At 33.1% G+C, this 26,679-nt stretch overlaps 1 protein-coding gene across 2 annotated transcripts; it reads left to right on the top strand.

The window, feature by feature from the left end:
• Positions 1-419: 419 nt before the first annotated feature.
• On the top strand, positions 420-20,780 carry LOC115441034 (sodium/hydrogen exchanger 9B2). Of its 2 annotated transcripts, XM_030165605.2 has the most exons (11): positions 420-742; positions 9,425-9,491; positions 9,724-9,854; positions 10,328-10,556; positions 11,376-11,545; positions 14,542-14,753; positions 15,014-15,185; positions 16,287-16,441; positions 16,795-16,953; positions 17,469-17,661; positions 18,760-20,780. In XM_030165605.2, exons 1-11 carry the CDS (start codon positions 733-735, stop codon positions 18,771-18,773), a joined length of 1,512 nt encoding a protein of 503 aa, XP_030021465.1. In that variant the 5' UTR covers positions 420-732; the 3' UTR covers positions 18,774-20,780. The 2 variants fall into 2 exon arrangements, with proteins under 2 accessions (XP_030021465.1, XP_030021466.1); XM_030165606.2 differs by lacking the exons at positions 420-742; positions 9,425-9,491 and adding an exon at positions 9,525-9,652.
• The last annotated feature ends 5,899 nt before the right edge of the window (positions 20,781-26,679 follow it).

Here is a 26,679-nt window from a genome sequence, read left to right as displayed (position 1 = left end):
CACTTAGTTTCTTGTATCTTGCTTTACCTATGGCTGACTAATAGATAATTACCCTGGCATTAAGTCCGCCAATATAATTAATACATTTTGTAATATGACGTGTGAAAGATTATAATAAAATATGCTGTAGGATTATGCTAAACATTACTATATAAACCGGTTATTATGTGTCAAAACACGATGATAATATATTTTTTATAAATATATATAAGCTATATTCATTCTATTAAGTTTCAGGATACTGGTTAAATGAAAATGCAACCATAATATTTATAACTTTGTAAATAATGTTTAGAAAAACATTTTCAACATCATTTAAATATTTCAACTGGGTACAAAGATGTAAAAACTAGTACAAAGTTGAACACTTTGTTTCAGTGCTCTTGCGGTACGTTTCACAAAAACGGTGCTGCTTGACAATTGTAATGAATAAATATTTTTTTCTATAGTGTTGTTCAGTCATCGTTAATCGGTCTGTTAAAGCATCACTGATAAACTTTATGGCGTCAGCTCTGGGATACATAGTGTCTAATGACAAATTATTTATTGATTCGGTACATGGCGTGATCACAAGCCAGCACGCTCAGCGCTGCTCGTGAAGTATCAGACGACGTTGCTCCTTCCACCAATATCTCAACTACCCTGTTCCAGTCCTTAACCTCATAAGTGTGAAAAAAATACAGTGAAATAAAATATTATAATTTTTTTAAATACTATCTGCACAGATTTAAAATGGCACAAAGTAAGTAAATCCTTTTTATAATTTTAATTAATATTTGTTTGTTTTGGATGTCTTATCGAACATTGGACCTCGCAATTTATATTTTTAAATATTTCATTTACTACAATGTTGTTGTGAAATGTGACCTAAAAGATTATAATTTATGTTTAGAACTCTTGAATTAATAATAGACAAATATTTATAAACTTAGATTCGTTCTTTCTTAAACATATATTTTCATTGCAATTTAGCTTAACAAATAAATACAAAATAAAGTGTGCATTGTTATAGGAAGTGTGATTTTGCGTTTCTTAAAAATAATTGTTGTTTTTAATTCGGCAAGAAGTTGTGACCTAGTTAAAGACAATACGTTTTTTTACTGACACAGCCTAACTATACATGAGAATTCAAACAATAGTTCAATAGCTTGCATGAATATAATTACGAATTCATTCATCGGGTACTCACAAATTAAACGTGATAATTATTATTAAACATGTCAAATACCGCAATAATTAATAACAGGTCGCATTAATTAAGATCATCTCAAATCTGTACTTAGGAAATTCTAATGGACAACGTGATTATTATTTCATTTTTATTTAAATAAATTCTAGTGCTCGTTCTTTTCTGTGCTCAAAAACTAAGCAGATACTTATACAATATTTTTAGAAGAAAAAATACGAACCTCGAAATAGGATTATGACTTAAATACTATTGAAAAAATATTTTACTTGACTTAACTTTCATTTTACCGCCAATTTGTTTTTAAAATATTGTCGCTGAAGAGGTTTAAAATGTACACATAAATAAATAATCCTAATTTCTAAACTAACAAGAACTAGGAATTATATATTTCATTTTGATTGCAATTAAATCAGATTTTAATGACTAATTGCTTGATATCGCGAATATTCCCTATAAATTGTACCGGTGTAAAGGCCTTTGACAAATGAAACAATTGTCAACGGCCATTATGATTAGTAATGAGCTATAAAATGAATCAAACTTTGGTGTATTTATAGAGTACAGAGGTTCGTAGTGTTCTGCGTCGCGTGTTCTTCAATAGGTCTATTAACGTTTACCATGACCTGGCTTGAACCCGATGACCGTGTCAACAAACAATATCTGTGTCAGTTTTTGCAACAAAAACAATCTAAATATATTGTAACAGAATATTGAAGAAATGCATCAGGCGCTACGTGCCGCTCTACCATTAAATACCATTGTAAAACGTATTCGTCACGGTTTGTACTTCATTGTTGTTTATTGAATTGTCATTCACAATATTTTCTTTATACATTTCTAATAAGACTAATTAAACTACAAGAAATTATGATATATATTTTAGAGTTCCGTACGTCAAAATAACCTTTTTAGAATAACATCGTTGGCATTTTTGCTCAGGAAAGTGTAAAGATATCTAGTTAAAATTTATATCACATACTTAAATTTATGATCTCTAACAGCTATGAAAACATCAAACTTATAAGTCAACACGATTAAAGGATATGACAGTATATATATATTCATATTTTGCGATTTCACAAAAGAATCAAAATCTATGGAATTACTTCCTGTTGACCTAGAATTATGAAATTTGTCCAAAAGCAAGGTCTTAGGGTGCATGTAACGTAAAAAACATGTAAACCGTAAATATGTACTTTAATAACAAAATAAACTGGTTTGTACAGAATCCTCGGTGCGCGAGTAACGCGCCCTTGTCAAATTTTTTACTTTTCAAAACAATATTTAGGTTTTGTTCGTATTTTTAAAGGTCTACATAACAACGGTTTTAATGTTTCGTTTACTTAGTTTTTTTCTACTATGTGTAGAATAAAAATGACTAATTTAAAGTCCATAGATGAATAGCCCACAGATAATAGAAAAAATGATGTCGCAGTACGTTAAGTGAAGTTGTATTGGTTTAGTGCATATTTACAGATAAAGAAAATATTTATACACACTACGACAATTATGCCTTTTTTTAGTTTTACAGATATTAATCAAAACCTCACGAAAAATGGATCGACTAAAAATAACTTTTTAATCACTATGTTGCTAATCTAATCAATTTTGTCTGTGCATTATTGCAGCTTAAATCAATGGTGATTAGGTTTTTTTCATAACAATACACTTGCCGTTTATTATTAGCGACACACTTAAAAGCATAACAAAAGAGCTAATTAATAAATAACTATGTACAATAACATACGAGTGTTAATATATATGGCAATCTTAATTAGTTAATCAACGTCGTAGAATTAAAAAGAACATGACGTAACCTGAATGTTCCATTTAGTATGTGATAGATCCATGTTGTTAATAGTTTAGATTTCAGGCTATAAGCAAATGCTAGCGGGTCGTTACCCTGTCACAAATAATATTCGCTCGGTAACACCTATAAGATACATAAAAACTAACGTTATTTCTAGAATTTTTGTAGCGATGTTGTCTCTTAAATGTATTTTTTTTTATTTAGACATGCTATTTAAATATTATTTATATAAAACATATGTATAAAACATATATGTATATATTTGAAATTTCCATCGACCATTGAGTAACATAAATCTATAAAAATAAAATTTAATAAACTCCCCACGAACTAAAGGATAATAAAAAATTGGGACAACGTCCAGTTTCTAATTACACGGAATATAATTAAATAACAAGTTCAAAAAATATTATGGTGTTCTAAAGTAAATCAGAAGCTAAAAGGACATCACGTTGCGTTATTCACCTTTATCTTGGTTTGAACATCGAAATACTCTCTTGTAATTATTATAACATGTCAGTCTAGTGGCAACACATACCCGGGAACCGTAAAGTGCTACTTTCGATTTCCAAGTCGCGCAAAAATAATTGTGGAAACTTTCCGCTTCCGAAAGGCACCCTATTACCTCAAGAAGCAGTCACATGTTGTAGGATTGCAGTTTTTGTCTGTTACCTCTGTTCACTTTCTTAAATCTTTCTATCTTTCAGGAACAAAAGTGTTTGAGATAAAGTTTATAAACAACTAACCAGTAATCAGAGACGACGAAGTCTCTTACCTGTTGAACGTTACGCCTGTCGATAAACAGTAGCAACACTACTTTAATATAAAACACTTTAGCAGCATTCACTCATAATTACTATATTAGATTTTGCTCGCGGCTTGCCCCGCGTGAAATTTTTTTCTTGGGATAAAGTAGCCTATGGCCTTCCTAGGATTTCAAAATATCCCTTAACCAAATTTCATCGAGATCCATTTTATAGTTTTTGAGTTTATCACATTCAGACAGCCAGATGCGAGGGTCGACTTTGGTTCTATAATATGTACCTAAGTGTAAATAGTTGAAGCATGTAACGCGCTTGGCTGTTGGCCGTCACGCGAATGTTCTCCTAGTGAGAATTATCCATTGTTATGAAGCCGAGGCTCGCCCATACAAAAGAATAAAAAATTCGGTACAATGCGCTTCATAAACTCAACCGAGCGGCTATCCCCTTAGTACGTATATGAACCTTAAACCGAAATCGGCGCACTACGCTTATACACTTGTTTCAGAATGAATTTTGCGTAGTTTTTAAAAGCAGCCTTCGGTATGACGTCAATCGCTGTCATAATATTAAAGAAACTGACACGGAGTTCACCGATATAAAAATAGTTTTTTTTTAAATAACATATCTTACGTCTGATAAATAAAAGACATATATAATATAAAACAAAAAAATATCGGGTGTTCAGATTCAAACGAAAACCGGAATTCGCCTTCGTGTACCTCGAAACCCGTTTTTTGGGTTACGACCGCTTTAGCAACACGATATAATAAGATACCAAGCGTATCGTCTAACCTTAGAAATTCCCACTTCCCCCAAACGCAGGAGAATCATAAATGTTCTCCCAGCTTCCTTAGAACCTAAAACAATCACACTGACCGTACGAAATACAAAAGCAACTTATCATTTATTTTTGCTAGTATGCGGACGAGTAGACCCATTAAATCTGAAGACAAATATGACTACTGCGTCTCTAAACTCTCATGGTTGACATGCCATTAATGCCAAGACTAGTCGAAGGTGCCAATCATACAATTATCCGTCACCTAGATAAAAATACCTTATTTTATTTATATACCAATATGACGTATATATTTCGTACTTAATCTAATGCGCATCTTAGTACCAAATATATACCTATACAATTTAGAATATCTTTACCTCTCCTTAAATTAAGAAGTCTGAGAAATCTCCTTATTATGTCAATTTGTTTCACACGGTTAAAAGCAAATATATTTCTCTGCAGCGTGACTGGTCCACCAGATCTAAAGTAATACAACGATCCCACAAGCAATGAATATAAACTGTCAGCTTGTTATGGCATTTCGTATGGTGAGTAGGTTTCTGGAGACCCAAACAATCCCCTGTCTAACTATATCTAAAGATTCATTTCTTTAGTGCTTAAAAGAACGTCCATATTTATTTAGCTTTAAGATTTTTTTTTATCGGTTTATAACGTAATAATATTCTGTCGTTATGCCTCTAGATACTATAGTTTTCATAACGGCATATCAATCAAATTATCTGTTACCTAGTTGTTAGCTTATGATATAACAATATATTACAATATGATGTAACCTAGCCGTGTTTGGGGACAAGGTAACTCAGATTACGCTTGCTGAACTTGAATTTGTATAATAAAGTTTGCCTATACAGTAATGAGATGCATTTTGTCACAAGTAATGGACTTCGGACAAATTTTCTCATCTAGGTAGATACACCGAAAAACGTTACGTACCGACGAAGTAGGAATGTACGAAACATTCAGTAAACAACGTGAAATATACTTTATATTAAACGATAACTGATATGACACCGCGATTTTAATCCTGTATAAATAGTTGACAGAATTTTATCATTATAGTATTATCAGAGTTTTTATGGGAAATGAAAAATGGAAATAACGTAGGACAATTCTATTATTACAGCTATTCTATACTATAACAGAGTCTGTATATTAGAAAATTGTTACTTAATTTCTATTTTCTGCACGATTTTTTTTGTATTAAAATTATGCTGATATTATGAACAAGGATATAGCGGGAGGAGGTGTGAAGTCATATTCCATGCATTTAATATGTGGCCAGTCTCAAGAAATACGCAATGCTCATTTGCCCTCGCCTACTTCCTAGAAATCATTTGATATCAAATAGCAAAAAGTTATAAATAACTAAGCAGTCATATAATCATAAAGTTTCGCTTTATCTCAGGTGTTAGGTTTTATTTTACTTAGCAATGTCAGTAATTACAACATAATGAGAGTTAAACAAGTATTAAATATAGTACCGACTCCATTTATCTAGCCTCTGAACTGATAAGTTGTTTTATCCATATTATTATAAGGATAATTATAAATAAAATATATTATAACAAGAAGTGAAGCAAAAACAAAATTAAAAAGTCTTTTAATGAATTTTCACTATGAAGACATAGAGGGATTCTTGGATATACATGAATAATTTAATAATTTCATAACATTATACAAACATAACATTACAAACACAAACATATCCATACCTTAGAATACTTATTTTAATTTAAGATTCATTAAAATACATAGGTATGTGAATTTAAAATCGGTGTTTACGATGCAGGATCGTCTCAGTGTGGATAACACCGTGACCTGTTTCAATTACAAAACATTAGTGTCGAATATATCATAGCATAGGACATATTTTCGAAACAAGACTCAATTAAGCCTCACTTATAATTCTTCTTGCATATGATTCTTCTCTCTATTCTCTGCTCTATATTCGAAATCCAAACCCGTCTACTTCACTAGTCATCAAATAAGTAACATAATATACTCTAGCCCTTCGATGTTATCATACTACATATCGAGTGATTTTATATTTTTTATACTCCTTGAAATTGAATTCCTTATATGTAGTTAATTACACCGACTTTCCGGTACCAAGTCGCAGGCCGACATTTCACGAGTTGAGGGTTTATTTCGCGAATACTCATATATTATAATTCTATGATTACTTTTTTACATAGTTTCCTAGCTCCACTAATCAATAAATTATGCAACTATAATATTATTATGGTATGTCATTTTATTAATTAAATATATATACTTATAATACTAGCTGACCCGACAGACGTTGTCCCGTCTTAACTATGAATTTGCAGTGCGCATTCTGTCAATCGCTGACAGTAATTTCAAACAATTGACAGTTAAATAAAATTAATATTTTCGTTAACTTTTCTTAAATTTTTCTTTCTTTCTGCATTTTTTTGTCTTTTTTTCTTTCATAAGAACCTTCTCCTGACAATAACAAACACAACAAAAAAAATGAGAAATCGGTCCAGCCGTACACGCGTGATGGCGTGACCAAGGGAAATAGGGATTCATTTTTATATATATAGATTATAAGATTACAGTTTTCTAAATCAGTTATAACAATTTACGTCATATATTGTAAAGGACCTTGTTTATTTATTTATTTATTTATTTATTGGATAAGGATTGCTAACGGAGTTTACAATAATTCTTATAATAACTACACATATTTATAGCTATAATAGCTTACGTAATTGTAACTCTGGTTATAAGCAATCACAGCATGAGCCACAATCTTTAAGACAATAGAAATATAATAAATACAAAACATAACAAACATGATAACATTGAATCCGGTACAATATTTTATGAGCTACATAAAAATGAACTACTTCAATTTGGAAATTAAACTCTCGTTTCTCAGTAGACGTTATCTACGTTCGTGATGACTTTAAATGTGTACTTACATATTTTATCATTTGACCATTGTTAATTCAATACGCTGAAACATTGGAGCCAAGGCTACCAAAACCCGTTTCAATTTAGTTTTACCATTCATAAAAGATCCAAACTACCTGATGATCCAATTGATATATTTTTATTTTATCATCCACGTTTATTAACCAAGATAGTTCATTTCTTTATCATTTTTGAAAACGTGATTTATCAATGGTATATTAATCTTAAAATACAATAACGATACGCAACACCATTGTATATTTATTCCATTCAATGTAAATTATTCCATTTGTGTATTTTTACCTGTCCAATGTTTAAACAGAATATTTAGCTACTTTATTTTCCGTTCTAAGCTCTGTTTACTCTAAACAAATTTTGCTCACAGATCTTGTGATTCTGATAAGCCGCGTTTGACTAATTCGCCACACACAACTTTAAATAACCCATTCAAATTTAAAAAGATTCAGCAAAATGTATCTTCGGACTATGTTAAAATATTTGTACACAATATTATCATTTTCTATCACAAACGAATATGTTTAGCGAAGCGAGGATGTTTAATTTAGAGTAAAAGTTTGGTAATACGAATATGTTATTGAATCCAAGACAAGCAGGACTATTGATTGGACGATGTACTATTTCGATATTAACTGAATAAACCAAATATCAAACCAATATTGATATCTATACCACCGCTTCAATAATGAATAACTTCTCCGCGGACTTAATATGCGCTGCGCATCACAGCGTGGCGTCTAATAGATCTCGAACAACGATACGTTCAGAATTGTCCCATGTCGCAAATCAATCCAGATATTGGACTGATTTGTTTTGTTTATAGCTACTATAGCTAAGGAATGACTACATTGTAAAAAAAAATAATTGCATGAAATATGTTTGTTTATACGACTTCGCCATCTTTGTAGGTACATTTGCTGAATGGTTTAGATAGATTTTTCATGTGTTGATTATTTGCCCAAGCAGGGCTGAGTTTTTTAACCACCACTTCATATAGTAAATGCATTGCACATTGTCACATTAATCTTACCGATGTTTGCTTATGTAGCAGTTAGTTAGTCAAAGCAAAACTAGGTTAAGTCAGGACGTCTAATAAGGCGGCTTAATTCTGCCAACTGCCGAGAGCCGCAACATGTTTTGTTTGTCTGTTTCTCAACGGTAACGCGGCCCAACAGAATCATAGAATGAGATCAAACGACACAAAGGATAGACTGAATGCATTTTTTCGCATTGCATAAAACAACAGAAATTAAAATAGGAGGAAGTGAAAAAATGATTTTGTTCGGGAATAGACGCGAAATATGCATTAGGCATAGGTAGTGATGAATTGAAAATTAGACGTCACATGTTAATAGTTATTTCAGAATCGTGAGTGATGAAAAATGTAATTACTTAGCCTCGTTTAGTTCTTTGAACTCTGCTTGGCAGCCAATATTCATGGTTAAAAGCCACTCACAAAACTCACTTTCGCGAATTATTTCAGTCGGATTCGATTTAACTAGTGGTACTACCTTATTTACGAGTTTAGGACAACGCTTGCAATTTATAAATTCCTGTCTATTTATAAACTTTAAAAGACTCATTTAAAAATAATATGAAACGAAATACAAAAATTCCTAGGATCAGCTTTAAAATTACATGAGTAATTTTTAAAAACGCGCATTTTTAAAATAATAAATGGGATAACTTATTTCAGTCTGTGTCATAAATCATAATACCAAACCAATTCATTTTAAAATTTTGGATACTTGACTTTATTTTAACAAAATTTTAATCAGTAAATGATACGCTTACCAGATGTCGTATTTATTTTCCCTACTAAATGCCACAAACATTAAAAAAAAATTAAATATTTTTCAATTTATTCTTTACAATATTAAAACTATGCATATATATTTCAGATAAGGAGTCGGCAACTGTTCTTGATAAAGGCGTCTACATAATACACACCGAAGAAAAACTAAAAACGTGAGTAAGTACTTTTTTGCTACGTAAATACGCACAGTCTTACGGTTTTTCACTTATCTTAATAAGCTCAAATGTAATTACTACAACGCAGTCATGAAGGAAGAAGCCTGTTTATTAGACAAGGTGGCGGGTGGTGAAAAAATCGTCATGAGAGCATCTCTGTGAGGCTCTTCCCATTTCGTATACATTGTAATTTTTTTACTTAAAATAAAAAAATAAAAAATGATTTCAGATCTGACTTCTCACCAAGTTTTAGCACTGACAAGAGTGTGATTGTTCAAAATAATGAAAAGAAAAAGAAAATTAAGTGGAAAACCATAGTGACTCCTACGTGTGTTCATTATTATACTTTGACTATATTAGGTAAGTTTCATTTCATAAAGAATTTAATGTAGTTAATACTAAGTAAGAAATAAATAAGCACAATTATTATTAATTATTTTTTAAAATAAATAAATATTGTTGTTAAAATTAAAGTTATGATACTGATATACGAGTAATTGCTTTAAATGCAGTATCGGGGTATGTACATAATGTAATACAATGCTGAAACAACACTATGAATAACAATTAATGTGATCCCAAACGTATGCAAAAAAAGCGTGCTCCTACATTAATCGTGCAGAATTAATAATAGTATTTACTGATTGTTTAAATTCAATCGCCTAGCCGAAGAATGGCTCGATCAGCAATTAAATGAAAACCGATATGCTGTACGTAATAAAATTCAGAACAACAATTTGCAAGCGTCGTAATACTTGCCACGATAGTCTCCAAGACGTTGATAAAATGTTTGAGATTTATTTTCCGCTAACTGAAAATCCTTTTATGTTTAGGCTTAATATCATGGGGTTTTTTATGGTCTGCTTGGGGCGACGGATGGAAATACAACGGCGAATGGTTCAGACTCGGTGTGATCGTGGTGATAGCTTGGGCCAGTGGACAGATTCTAAACAGTGTGACAACTCTACCACCTCTGTTAGCGGCGCTTTTGACTGGAATACTTGCTCGTCACTTGGATTACCTGGACATGAGAATGTTTCCTCACGTCGATGGTTTTTTGAGGTAATGATTTCAGATATAAACATTGTTTCCTAGTGCATATAAGGCTTTCCTTCCTTTAAAAGAGCCATGATTGTTCCTGGAGATAAGAAGTAGCTTACAAATATATTAATCCAAGAATTGCGCTACTGATGCGTCAAGTGTTCATCTAAATCCCTGCGGCAAAATACTCGCTTACTTTCACCAAACGTCAATCATCACTAACTTTCTCATTTACATACTATTTGCAAAATAATGACATATGACATTTGCCTTTCGTTAGTCAATGTAATCATCAGATTTTACTATTGTTATTTAATCCTGTATAGTAGGTATACAAAAAACTATGGACAAAATGATAAATGGCACTCAAAAAACCACATGAATGTTTAAACAATGACATGGAATTATTTATAACGTCCGATATTAAAAGATTTATGTGATGGGTTTAACTCAATTGTCTATCTGTTTGTGGCATTGTAACTGCATTAAAGATAACCGATGCATATGGATATCGAGTATTCTTTTTTATTTGAATATGACCAATATTGTTTTGTCAATATTTTAATTTAAAAAATAATCCAATCACTTTCATTTACTTTGCCATATTATTTTATTTTTAACCACAATATATTGAGTTATAAGTACTTATGTAGGTATATCATATTAAAGCCGTTCATATTAGCCTAATTTACCACCAGTGACATACTTTTTAAAACATTAATCATTCAAATACTAGAGATAATATATTATTCTTTCTGAACAAGTACTAGATTCAGCTACCAATGAAACCTAAAACTACATTCTTAAATTAAAATTTACGAACTACCCATTTTTCCTCAGAAAAATTTACCCAGTAATCATTCTGGGCAAATCGTCGTTGGCGTGGGATACGAACTTCATGAAGCGAAACTGGCGTCAAGTCGCATCACTCGGAACCTTACCTTGGATTGCTGAAGTGGCCACGCTAACCGTCTGCACCCGGTTTCTCCTGGATTTACCTTGGGTATGGGGTAAGTTCGGAATTTTTTAGCACATCCTACGTGGCTTTGTGATCGATCAGTTCATCAGTTAGCTAAGTACCATCATGATATCTATTTTACCGCCAAGAAGATTTGTCAAGTATAATAAAACTTAATATCTAATGTCTCACGATGACGAGAGCAGAACGGGGCCGCGCAATGAATTCTTATTAAAAAATAACGATCATTTTTTTTTGCATTACATATTAATGTAGGCTACTCAAGGACTGCCTCGGTTGTTGTGGGCTATTTTAAATATGAAAAAAACTATAAATTTAATTATAAAACCAAACTATAAATTATATAAAATATTTTTTTCCATAGTTTCCCTAATGATTTATTGGTTGTTTAATACCTACATACCATTTTGTAAATTTGATGTCTCAATAATAAAGTATAACAATTATTTTATTCAATGAACGCTTGAAATAAATGTTGACAGAAATAAATTTATTATAGACATAAAACGTGATAACGCAATAAAATTTCATTTAACAAATGATTGAAATAAAGTAATAAAATAAGTTTGTTAAAGAAGTAAGTAAGCTTTAATAGTCCAATAGGCCAACAACATTACATAACCGCAATTTTCTGTACCAATTTCATTTAATTTCGGATAACTATCGGCTATTTTGAGAGTTGAACAAATTGATAACGGATTTGTGTGTTTTAAATATTAATCACTTCTTATCCTATTTCATGTCAACAAATTACATCTTCGCTGTTAACCAACGTCGATAAATATGTCGAATTCATTTGATCTCGTCCCTAATAAGAAAAATATCTTGGATTTTATCATGTACGTAATATAGTATCCGACTACTCACCTGTATAATTTCATGATCAGATCTCCATGATATGAATGATATATTTCATTAATACGGGCTCTTGATGACGCAAACATCAACTACAGCGTTCGTTATATAAGTGATACTCAGTTAATTAGATCAAATATTTGTGGAGGGATTGAGTTTATAGACGTGATACAATTCACTTATCTATTGATCAAGGCGTGCGGCATACATGGTATTATAGTTCTTTGTAGGTAATAAGGATAACATTTGCTCATGCAATCACTCATATTGACTACACCAACAATGCATTCAGCATTAAGGTAATAACGCATGTTAATTCCTTTCCACAACTCACTAATAATCATAATGTGAACATTTCATCATTAACAAATAAGGGTTTTACACATTCTATTTTATTGTGTTCTCTACTTCTTTATATACGCAACGTAATAAAATATGAATTATGTAAATGCAAATATACGCCTAAGCTTCAAACAAACGTTTCCATTATTCATCGCTTACATTAACTTAAAACGTTTTACTCTGAATAGCAGTTTAAAAAATACACAGGCGGAAGTAAAACCAATTTAGTGGTCGATAGCGCGAGACACACCGCAAACCTCGTGTAATAAAATAAAATTTGTCACGCACGCTCAGCACAATGGAGCGCGGTGTGTGCTGTACAAAGCCAATTCAATAAATTCTGGTGCGGAGCTCGTATTGCAAAAGATTTGAATGCAGTTTCGCCGCATGACGTGCCATGGTGTAGCGCAGGGAACGGCATTGAAGCGCGTCCGATGCACACGCGCCGGGCTTTTCTCTGCGTACGCCACGCCGCGCTCTACGCCTGCCGCCCACACCTGTAATTACTCGGCCCGATTTTCAACAGACAAAGCATCAAAGCGAAAAAGTTTTTAACGAACTGTTTTGTTTTTACTTTTAACACGCTTCATGTTTGGATAATATCCGATTTAGTGTGTTTCATTCATTATAATCAATGTCCTATTTTTGCAATAAAGTCATAACTTAATGTCAACCAAACCACGAACAAAAAGTCCAAAAAACATTCACTGCCTCACCATATAATTCACTTATTCTTCACCTAAACATATACGAACTAAGCTATGGTGACTTACCAATTCAAAATAGTATTTTTTTGGTTTCGTGGAGAAAGTGTCTTATTACTCCTTCGTGGGGGGGCGATTGAGCGGTTATGTTTGGTTCACCATGCCTTACGACCCGACATTGAGACGCCTCCGAGATAGAGAGCGAGAAACGGTAAAAGTCTGGCCAAGTCTTTAACGGGATATACACCCTACGGCATACCAACTAAAACTCCGCTGTAGTTATATTCGTCGCACTGGAGTTGACCGCGGGCTCTCTCCAACGGAAGTGTCTAAGTTGTCATCCGCAACCGCCCCTGCGCGGTGCCGCCTGGTGCGGCACGTCTCCTGTTGCGGCGGGGCTCAGAAGCCACGGCGCACCGAAGGGCGTCAAAGGCAGCACGAGGCTTACCTTTCATACTGCCATCCACCACACATAATTGTTATTAATTTATAAAAAGTAACTATACCAACATATCATTTATAAACGACATGCCTTAAGTAATTGTAATCAATCAAAACAATAAACACACAAAATCATATTATTTTTTTCTTTGCCTGGTCCGAATTCATCCACCGGCTTACCACTCATCCACCGGCGGGTTACCGGCACAGCGTCCGAATTTACCGACGCTGTGCCGGTAACCCCTTTGCCGGTATCGAACAATACGAATTATTCTTACTTAATTCATTTCTTCTCCTCCCAATTAGCGAACAATCTCATTACTATATTTCGAATTCGTTTTACTCATGTTGTCATCCATAAAATGCAATCTATGTTTTATTTGTCGTCACTACTACTACTTATGTATATTTAAACAAAATTATTTTTATCTTATCGCAATTTTGATAACGCGCGTTCATAGCTATGAATAAAACAATTAAAAATTCGAAACCGAATTGTAAATCAATCAATTTATTTATATCCTTATTTCCAAAAATAATTTGGTGGCAATAATTCGTATCGGTCATATCCTTATCGCTGAATCTCCAAGCGATTCTGATAACGAATGCTACGTAGCATCAAGCGGCGCACATCCGTGACGTTAAATTTATGGCTGACACTTGACAATGGTGATTTATCATGTAGGAGTGCTACTGGGATCGATCTACGCTTCGCTGTCGTGCGCGGTGGTGATGCCGGCGGTGCTGCGGAGTGGGGTCAGCCCCGACAGGACGCACAACTGGCCCCAACTAGTGTGCACAGCCGGCGGGACCGACACGGCGCTCAGCGTCGGCGTTTACGGCATCGTCTTTAGCTACATTTTCAGCGATGTCGATGATACCTACCGCTATATCAAAGTGAGCCTTTGTTATGTTTCCCATTGATGTTACAATATTATAAATGTTTTCGGACAATGATTAACCTCGATACTGAATTAAATATGAAAGAAATCACCAAGCTTTTAAAGAACGGTATCATTTATTATTACCTCAAAATATATAAACAAACATGTTTTAATTAATTAAGTAACATCAACGTGTTTGGCTGTATAATATAGTTGGAATTGCAGGTTTAGTTTGTCGGGAAAGTTTATAAGTCACATGTGTGCACTGTGCAGGTCGGGTTGACGCTGTTCGTGGGCGTAGCGCTGGGAGTCGCCTGGGGCAGCCTGGCGGGCCTGGTGCCGCACTCACACGACTATTACGTCACGGAGTTACGAGTTTTATTCGTACTGCTTGGCGGCATGTTCGCAAACTTCTTCACCCTATACTTGGGATGGGGCGGCACTGGTAACAATATTTTTTATTATTTCATATACTTTTAATGTTACTTTTATGTATTATTTTACATAAAAATTAAGTATTCACAAAGACAGAGTATGCTTGCGGGATTATTTCCGAATGCGATCTCTACAGTAAAGCTTCGGTTAATATGGAACATAAAAAAATAACAAAAATAGAATATCTAATAAAATAGTAACCTTAAACCACATAAATATAGGACAAACACATTCTAAGACAGTTTCAAATTCAACATTCGTATACATTATCTTAAGTGCACGGAAAAATATATTCTCCCGACCATCTAAAACTCAATGATGCAGCAATAACAAGCTCCCACGTACAAAGTATTTCTCATGAGCTCCTGGCTACATATGTACGAGGAAACTTGCTAGAACTTGCAATTCTTTGTAGTTAGGTAAACGTAACAAATGCACCAGGTGGTTTTTTCTCACGCCTTTATTTGCTGTGGCCCGGCTAAAGTGATGTTACGATGTTCAAAACTTTATCCCTATTATACTTTTGTAGTAACTATCTGATTTCGAATCAGTCTTATTATGTAATTATATTTGAAAAGGGCCCTTATTCTGTAGGATAGAGTAAACGCGTAACGCGGCTGTTATCTTCGAGAAATATGCGTGGAATGGTATTCTGTAAGCTAAATTTCTATAGTCCTAAACATGATGCGTTGTGTTACGTGCTTGTTACGCACTGTTAAAATAACGTGCGGGATAGAGAATAAGGCCCAAGGTGATCAAATATTTATAGGTACATTATAATTGGTCTGTATAAATCACTGTAATTCGATTACAGGTAACTTACAATCATAAACTCAACACGGTGCAATACTCACAATGTATTGAAGTGTGTATTGCACCGTGTTCGCGTTATATTCCACTAACATTTTTTGTACAGAACAACAAAAGTAGGACCTTTCATTAGCTGCATTTTCCGCTTATTTTTAACACAACGAATACACGATTTTAAAAGAGTTCCTGTTGTTCGTTGTCGTAACTAACAACATTGATCGCATAATGTCTTTTTATGCTTGTTGTTTAAAAGAAAGTTAGTTATTGAGTTTGCGGTTTGAGTGTAGTATTCTGTTTACAGCTGGTGTAGCAGTTTTGGCGTGCAACGCGACTGCGGCGACGCATTGGGCGCGCGACGGCTGGAAGCTAAATAACAATCCCGCTTCGACGGTATATCGGGTGTTGTGGTCCGCTTTGGAACCTGCTCTCTTCGCTTTCACGGGAACATACTTTGTGGTACAACTTCATTTATTTTGTTAGCAGTTGTGTTGGAAAATACATAAATCCAAGACTCACTTCTTAATATTTTCTTTCGACTTTTAAAGAGAGTTGTCGCCTCTTCTTATAGAAATACCAAAACCCATGTTTCTTACGAGCACTTTAACGTTTACCAACATTTTGAAACAAGCTGCCGCCCGAGCAAATAGTTTATATTCAGTGCTTTGAAATTCCTGTTTGCAATTTTTCTACTTAGTACTTGAATTTCTTTTCTGCTTTTCAATATTCTCAATATACTATGTAATAATAGTATATCGTTGCATTATTCTTTATAAGTCTTTACTTATGCACTATATGACATGATTTTACAGATTTCGAACGCAATGTCCCAGATATTACTCATCGGCTTGGGGATTCTTTTGATCTGTTTGACGATTAGATTGACAGTAGCCACTGTAGTGTGTTGGGGCATGACGTTTAGAGAGAAAGTGTTTATCTGCTGCACGTGGACGCCTAAATCCATTGTTGAGGTAAGTCATAAAATTTTATCAAACTACTTTTTATGAGTCTCCGTGTCTCCGTGGCTCGTAAAATTCTGACGCTAGTTTACGTCACTTTAAACCCATTCGTCTACTTATTAATCTTAGTCAAATGGTATAAACTTCAACCTAGTTTATATAATTTCATTATTGTGTATTTAAACTCCTCGAATGTCTATTGCTTGTATTTAATTTACCATTTTATGTATCAATAATAAATAGTTCTGATAATAGTTCCCAAAATAAATATCCATTTGAAACAAGAGTCTCCTCCATTTTTTCTGTTATTATTTGAATCATTTATAACACGAGTTAGTGACGCAACGGAACCCCTATTGTAAGCCCTCACCAATATGAATGCAAAGCGACTTTTTGGCATTGATATTTTCTAACTCAAATATTGGATCGAATAAAAAATGTGTAAGAAAAATATATAGATTATTATGGTAGTAGATGGAATATTATTGTATTTTACTTGCAAATGGTTTACCATAATCATTTTTCAGGCGGTTTTGTGCCCACTGGCAATAAATACATTAATATTAAGAGGCGATCATAGCACAAAAGACATGGAGTATGCCGAACAATTAGTGAAACTAATCGTGCCAGCTATTTTAATAACGACGCCTATCGGATCCGTGCTCACGAACTATTTAGCGCCAATTTTGCTAAAGGACGTACAGAAAAAACATCGAAATGGTAAGAAAAATATGTTAATAGATTTAAATTTAGAGTTTAGTATCAAACATAGAGAAGCGCTACAATTAACTTAAAATACCAAAACATTTAAAGATCGTAGAGTTATTTGGATAATTAGAAATTTAAAAGTGTCTTAGCCAATACTTAAATATAAATCCTTAATAGCGTTTATGCGCTATTGGCGGCATTTTCAGAGGTAAAAGTAATAAATGTATTTTATCTCTAAAATAGCAATTTTGTTTTTCGCATTGAAATTTTTTCGACCTGCTAGTGCAAGATAATATCTTAGACATAAACAATGCAATTACTGTTGATACTTATCTCACAATAATCAAATTCGTAATCGATTGGAGTCATTGCTTAATACTTGTAGACTCAACAATAATTACTATCATCAGTGAATATCAAACGGACATCCTGTCGATTGCATTACCTTAATAACTTATAATCATTTTGGATAGAGTTTGGTTACTACATTTCAACCTCTAAGTACACATTTGTTATCACACAAGAAAGCTCACACAAGTGTTTCCAATTTAACTCGCCATTAACAACATCCGCGCATATGATTGTTTATTGCAGTATCTATTCTTGCAATAAAGTGCTAAGTTATGAATATATTACATACAAATATATACAATTTGTAATTCGAACTAATATAATATGCACGCGTTGTAGGAAAATATCCTTTGTTTGTTATCTCTCTATAAATACGATGAAATCTGTATGTACATCTTACACTTTAAAGTATAGATGGGAAATAGTACTGGAAACAGTCTCGATTTTATTATGTTCGAAAAACATCAACAAATGAACATGATCCCGTTGAAAACCTACTTATTGTTTTTTTATACTTACTAAATTTATTTCATTTTCACAAAATTGTAAGAATCAAAGTCGAATCATTCGGACTACTAAGTTATTTTTTTAATTTCACATCGTTTTAAAAGCAATCATAATAAAATATTGAGAGTTAACAAACTAAGACCAATATTTTTAAGTTAACTATCAATTTTCTGATAATGAATAGGCCCACTTAAGAAATTACAGATTTACATACAAACAAATAATTTACTGACTAATTTATTTATCTTTCAGAAAGCGAAGCTTAAGCTCCAGCGACCCCAGAATAGGTTTCTACACGTATACAATAAATATTTATTATAGCCTAAGTCGTAAATATAATATTGCTCAAATGAAACAGTATTCGATGAACACGATGCAATATTTGTAGTGGAATACAAATATGCTTTAAAATTTATAGGAGGCAGGCGTTCTGGGCATCGGAGTTATGATATAGAATAGTACGATGTTCATTTAACAATAAAAACTGTAATGTCTCAATTACAAATGTTTGTAAAATTAGTGTTTCGTATAAAATGTTTAACGAGCGGCTATAATACTTGCTACTGAGTTTATCTTCGAAGAATTCATTGTGTCAATTAACTTCGTGATAAATATGTCGCCGTTTATTAGATGGTCACTGAATATGTAGTCAGCCACAACAGTAGCTGATCAAATTCAAAACTTCATACCGCTAATAACGTAAAGTTTAGTTGAAAACTTTTTTCTTTGCGTGAAAAAATCCCTATTATTTTATTTAAAAAAAATGTTGGTGCGAACATGAAAGTGGGTAGCGTTTGGCAATTTTTAATTTGTTTAGTTACTTTTGTTGCTGACTGTACTACATGAGAATAAACAGCGAGTCGCATGGGCTATCACAACCGACAAATTAAAACGTTGACAATTTTGCAGAGTCATATAGGTATATAATATAATTTTATAACTTCAACTGTTTCGGTGGCGTAGTTGTAATCGTACACGGTGCGAGTATAACTACCGCGCTGAGAACTTGGATTCGAATCCCAGATAAGGTAAAATAGTTGTGACTGAGGTTTTCCATCTTAAAATTACTCACTCGCAGCTCGGAGATTTTGGCGATATGACACCTCCGGACTATAAGAGTGAAGGAACAGAGAGTGCACCTGTGTATTGCACACACACTTGTGCAGTATGATGTCTCCTGTGTACCTGGCTGATCCGATGAGAATGGCCGCCGTGGGCAAAGTTCAATGAGGAAGAAATCTTAACATAATTTTATTAGCGAATTATAATAGAGCATAAAAATAATTTCTAAATTATTATTATTATGAATATTTTTAAATAAACGTTTTAATACGGTGCAGCAAATATTAATTAAGAAATATTTTTTATGCCAATGTAAAATATGTGGAAGGGACGAAATATATAACCTAAAATGTATTTTTTGAAGTTATACTTCTCTTGATTAAGATATATTTTATTACGATACGCGCGCACACCGTCACAAAAAACTGACACCATGAAATTATATTATTATTTAATATGTAATAAGTGTACAATTTTTTTTATAATAGATACTATTAATAATTATTAAAGTTAGGAAAAAAATATTTAACTAAATAATGCATTATAATAAAACTGTCTTTCAATGTATTCAGTACCTTTTTTTCTGTTATAAGTGTCGTTTTCTCTATAAAAATATGATAACGCGAAGGATAAAATTTTTAGAAAGATTTTTATCTTATTACACTAAAAAAGTATAACTTCTTACGTACACACACGTTTTTTATTTTAAGTTCCCCTAAAATAAAATGTAATGTATTCGGTAATCAGTATCAGCTGAGCTAATATTGAACGTAGTTAAATCTTATTTTACTAGACTAATTTATAAATGGAAATGTTCGTAAAAATGTTTGTTGCTTTTTTCTTACTAATATTATAAGTGTGAATATTAGGGAAAATGTTTGCATGTTTGTATGTTTTTTAGAAGTAAACTCAAAAACCGCTGAACAGATTTAGATGTAATCTGGTACACAGATAGACCTTGTACTGGATTAACACAATATAGGCTACTTTTATCGGCTAATTTGCTCCCGTGAAAAATATTTTAAGATTTTTGTAAAATACTCGAAGTATGCTCGATAGATGCTTATAGCCTAAATTAAAAAGTAACCAATATTTAAACCCAAAGGACTCAAATAGATACTAAACTCACAGAATGATCCTGTATATAAAACTCCAGCAATGACTTTAACATTATTTATATTACAAGCACATCGCACGTACTATCAAAACATTGAATATATAAAATACAAATGTATTTAATAATACATATGTTTTAAATACAAAATACATATTACATGAATAAAACAAACAAATCGAATATAATAAACATACTATAAAATGTGTATTTATTTTCACCTTAAAATAGTAGTACAATAGACAACCTTAATCCTTGGGATATTTTTAGTTCTCCCCTGAACCCATTTCTATATGGGAGAACTGGCTCATGCTCTATCATAAGCATAAGTTAGGGCAAGCTTAGCCATATTCGAAAATATAAAATGTCCCGTACATAGAATTTAAAATAAGCTTCGAGACCGTAAATGTACTATTTACATCTCTACTTGTATCCTTAGTAGAGTTAGTAAAGGATTAGTCTTTTGGAGATGAAACATGTAAGTTTTTAGTTATATTTTAAGGAAATCGAAACACTATACTATTGAATTAGTTCCGCATAAATAACATTAAAATGGTATACATGAACATTGATTAAGTACCATTTACCAAGTATCGACACTTCCAACAACCTCGCCTCGTCTTTGTTGTTTCTAACAAACTTAAAGCGACTACGGAACACTCAACCCTGAGCAAATATTTGCAAATCACACACACAGTTATCACTCCACAATCCTTTCCCTTGCTTCTAGCACATACTACAGTATTGTCACAAAATACGTAAAACCTAGGTACTGTCACTAAGCGGATGATCAATTTGATACCTAAATAAAATATGAGAAAAATACGCAATAACATATTCAACTTTATGACAACAACTAAGTCCTTTGTCTTATATAAGCAATATAACTTGTTCTTAATTCTCAACGTTTACTATTATCAAACTTCCGTGCCTGAAATGTTCATGGCACGGTCATGATAAGATCTAGTTATGTGGGCAGACTTCTGAATTCTTAGCGATCTTTTTAAAAGCCATAGTCAATAGCATAGTTTCACTTATATTAACAACTCACCTGTCATAATTATAGAAAGCAACTATAAACTATTTAAAAAAAATCTCAACAACATTATCAAACACTATGACAAAAACAAACACCAATAAAAGTATTATATAGAGCAAACACCTCAAAGAAATAGCACCTGACTCGCGACTAAAATTAAAGTGCCATCTGTCGGAGTTTTCTTATACTAAAATATCTTTCAGGCACTAAGAGCAGTATCGTGTACAAATCGTACTCGGTAACACCAAACTAGTGACATCTATCATGATTTTCCTTAACCAAGTGTTTAAAAGTGCCGTCAGGTTTGCAAAATGAAATGTGGGTTTTCTTAAAGATGGCGATACTTATCATAATTATAGACGAAGCAAAATCGAAGACCCCCTCATTTTTTTGTAATGGCGCTGTTCCACATATGAAATGCGATGAAGATGCATATAAGATTTAAAAATGCGCTCACTATGATGAATGATGACATACGGTGACAATCTTCTAAAACGGAGACAAATATCTTTATAAAAATCACGGAATAATCCACGGAGCGGAGCTCTTATACGCAACATTCCTTAACAATCTCATCCCCTAGGTGTCTCCTCTCTAAATAACATTTATTAATGTTAAAAAATTCAGCGTACCGTCCAGCAAAAGCAAAAATTTTGTGACGTGTGCAACGACCTTAAACCGCGGTGAAAAATTGCGCAATTTACTATAGGATTTCAACTATGTGATAAGATTTTTAAAGATCAAACACAAAAGCTTAATTACTGAACACATTACTCAACATAGTTGTAGGTGAAAGCTAATGTATAATATTAATTAAAAAATTCAACCCTGGGCCTATGTAGATTCTTTTCGATTTTACCAAACTCCTTAAATCGTGATTAAATTTTCAGGAACTACATATATATAAAATGTATATATAAAATTAATGATTGCCTCATACATCTAATACCGTCCTCCATGGACGGCGATTGTAAAGCTTCTGGAAATATCCATGTGCTTATGACTAAATTACCTGTGTGTTTAAGTGAGAAATTACCTATCGAAATTCCGGACAATACTCTGGGTTTCAAATGTTTGGTATGAAAGAATCGTCCTGTCTGAAATCGTGGGAGGGTTTAATCAGCTCCGTAAAATGAGAAAGCAGTGTGCGCCCCTGACTATACCTTTGGGGATAAATAGTTATGAAAGCGCGACATTATATGTCTGTATTTAATATAATATAATGTTTATGTAATATACTTTAAATGAATTGCGGTTTAGCCTTATATGATCCTAAAAACCATTACATGCTCACAATGCATACGAACTGAATAATAAATATATGTATCTCTTTGTGATCGGAAAACTACAAATAACATCCGTGTAATCACACAAGGAAAATAAAAACAAAAACAATTAGATCATTGAGAGAACACTGTATAAAAATGCATGCCAATATACTTTAATAAAGCAACACTATCAGTCTTAATTATTATGCAGAGATACATATTCCTGGTAACCCGAAATACATTATCATTTCATTTAATAGGATTCAATATTGACAGGACAAGGCTTTGCATTATAATAAAAAAATAACTCAACTTATTGAGCGCGCAAATCTTTGCAATATAGCCTACACTGATAAAGCAAATTTACATTTATCCATCTGAATATCGTGACCCAGATTATTTGCACAAAGAGAAATCTCAAATCTTTCTACTGCCAGCTCCAGAGAAGAAGGAAACCAGTTTTCTAGCAAATGAAGACCAAATTTCGTACAGCATGATCTACATCGCGATTATTACTCTGATTATTTTTTTCGGATACTCCGAACTATTCTTTGTATAGTTTCTAAAAATAGGTACGGTTAGCACGCCATCTTCAACGATGAAAACATGGTCGGCGGAACGTGGGAGAACTGTGGAATTCCCGACTACTCCTAGAATGTTTTTATTTATGTGTTTGTATACACTAGCGCCCACTGTCGCCCCCACCTGCGTAAGTTTCTGTTTACGGTTTGCTTACTGAAAGTATTTTCTAAACCGGAACCGTAGTTTCGAAGAACAACGCTTAATCTGAATTTAAACGATGATTTAACAAAATATCACAATAATAACAAAAAATAAGCTAATATACACACTGTGAGTTCCACTAGTGTAGACTATAAAGTGTATTGTTGTGATATACGACGAAAAAAGTCAAGGACTTTTATTATGTCTAATGCGTAAGGAAATAGCAATACATAAACCTTTTTGCTACATTGGATCTGAGTAAATATTAACCATTATTGACTCAGATAAGAAATTTAGTCCATATCTATATCTCTAGTTTCTACATGCACTTATTAAAAACTAGGTGTTATATGCGGTTACACTCGCGTTTAAAGGCTTTTCCGGTATAAAAGTATTTAATAACTATATCGATCCATAGCGCCATCTGTATGACGCCAGCGCCATCTATTTAAAAGTCATATTAAAAATTCAATTATTTCCTATAAGAGTAAATGACCGGCATAAAAAGTATATGTGTTAACCCAGGACATAGTCTATCCATATATAAAATTTCATCTAAATAAAATGTTTAATTCATCACGTAGGCGAACACAGTAGCACTTATGGTAAGTCAAAGTACATGAAAATAATTAATTATTACTTAGATTAAGTCACTTATATAAACTAATGTAAATCCACATTGGATATAAAATAAATGAAAGACTATAAAGTAAACAAAGAAGCCAGCGCGGGCTGTTAGGGAAGAAGAAATAAAATGATGTACATAATCTTAATAAAGATAAAAGGAAGAACGCATCGCGATCTTCAACGATGAGAACGCTAAAGCCCTAACCTATCGAACCTACCAGCCTTTTACTAGCTACCTAAGCGATAACTACCCGAAGAAAGGCAGAAAGTATCTCCTGGCTTTTTTTGTCATCAATTGTCCATTGAATTTTTGTATTTTTTTCAAGTCTTTTGTATACAAAGTATGATTAATTATATAAGCTAGTACACGCACAATGCACATCCCTGTAAAAGTGGGGAGAAAATCCAAATAAAAGTTTTTAACAACTACTAAAACCGTTCAGTGGTTACTGCGTTTACTTATAAGAATCATCCAATCATTTTCACAAATATTTGTATATATACATATAATATAAATAAGAAGTAAGATTTACAAATGCTTATAATCCGAAGTTTGGATACGCAATCTTAAAAATTAGGTATATAGTTGTAAATATTTTATTATATGTTTAGATTATTATAACGTAAAAATATACTTAATCTTGACATATAATAAAAATGTTACTAGTCCATGTCTGTAGTAAAGTAAAAGCAAAACTAAAATGAGGAGTCTTTATAAGTACAATAAAAGTCAAAACAATATTTTTTTGAATTTTTGTCCTAATAAAATATATTGGCTCCATTGTATCAGGAAAATATAAAGCGGGACTTGATCCCGGATTTTTTTTCACGCGGGTGGAGACACGAGCAAACGCTTGTAAGGAATATAATCATTAAGATAATTCAATTCCGCTAAGATATTGTTTGTAATTAAAGGGCACTTAGGTAAAGAGTTAATCAATGCACAATCAATCATTCCCCGTTTAGACTGAACCCTTGTTAAGCTACGTTTAGATTAGCAATAAAGCTTGCAGAAGTCAACTTCTACAAGCAATTTTACCGTGTAAACAATCACAGCAAGCCCACTTGCACAAATTTGGAAGCTTGCAAGACTTATGGCAGAAGTGCAAATGTAAATTACTACAGAAATATTACCGCTAATGCAAATGAATAAGGTAGTTCTTGCGTCATTTCTTGCTGCACGAATAAAAGCGATTAAGGAGTAAGAGAACGATTTCCTCGAAGACTTACGACGTACTAGTCTAAGAACACAAAATAAAAAAATGCTCCGAACTTCTGTATCGCGAGTTTTGGCCCCGTTTTACAAATAAACACACAGAAACGCGCATATACACACACGTACATACACAAAAATCACGCTTTTATCCCCAAAGCGGTAAACACAGGTGCAACTAGGACATCTTACGCCAAGTGTATTCCATGCCCTGATGTGTAGGGGGCGAATTTATCGCTATATTACACACAAATTCCATACTTCGGGCTGGTAGTGAGCGCAAAAACCTAAACATCACTTTACCTGACCGGGAATTCGAATCCAGGACTTCTAAGCAATGGTCGTATCGCGCACGTGATACAACTGCGCCACCGAGGCAGACCACGTTTTATCATATTTTACTTTGACCATGAGAAAGGCTTGCTCGTAAAAAACTTCAGATATGTTTCCTTACCAATTCTTAAATGCAAATATTAGATTGAATGAAATATTAAATTTAAGTTTATAAGTGTGGCAGATCTTTCCTATGCGATTGTATAGACAATCGACGATGTGTCAGCACTGTTATATTCGTGTTTCAATGACATTGTAGCCGGTGCAGGCAATTACGAGCCGGTCATCTTGTCACTTACCATCAGGTGAGCAGCTTGTTCGTCTCGCCCTTCATTTTACTAATATTATAAATGCGGAAGTTTGTGAAAAGGTTTCGATGTTTGTTTAGAGCAAACGCAGAAACAACTGAACAGATTTGGACGATATTTGTCACGTGGATAGACCATGACTTGTATAAACACACAGGCTACTTTTTATCCCGGTAATTTGCTCCCGTAGGAAATAAAACAATTGTTTGGTCCTATTTTTCTAAGTAGATGGCGCTAGCGTCCCACAGGATGTTAGGAACTTTTGTAACAGAAAGGACTTTTCGCGCGAGCAAAGCCTTAAGAAAGACCGGGTTGTATATAAAAATGAATACATAAAAGTAAATTCATGTATGAATAAGCTAGTTTTATCACTTGGGTGGGTAATGAATTCGACGAATGGTGGGTGCAGCATTTGTTCTGCCCATCCCTCCGGGATACAGTTTTGAGTCATATTAATGTATTAACGTAGAACATACGATTGCTTG

This window comes from Manduca sexta, chromosome 23, assembly GCF_014839805.1.
Source record: "Manduca sexta isolate Smith_Timp_Sample1 chromosome 23, JHU_Msex_v1.0, whole genome shotgun sequence".
NCBI classification, from domain to species: Eukaryota; Metazoa; Arthropoda; class Insecta; order Lepidoptera; family Sphingidae; genus Manduca; species Manduca sexta.
The sequence above is the reverse complement of the archived record's forward strand: the minus strand, read 5'-3'. Positions and strand labels throughout refer to the sequence as shown.

Bases quoted from the DNA above. Each gene is read 5' to 3' on its own strand.
- LOC115441034 (XM_030165605.2), top strand. The intron at 9,492-9,723 runs GTGAGTAAGTAC...AAATGATTTCAG, and splicing joins ACCGAAGAAAAACTAAAAAC to ATCTGACTTCTCACCAAGTT. The intron at 11,546-14,541 runs GTAAGTTCGGAA...TTTATCATGTAG, and splicing joins GGATTTACCTTGGGTATGGG to GAGTGCTACTGGGATCGATC.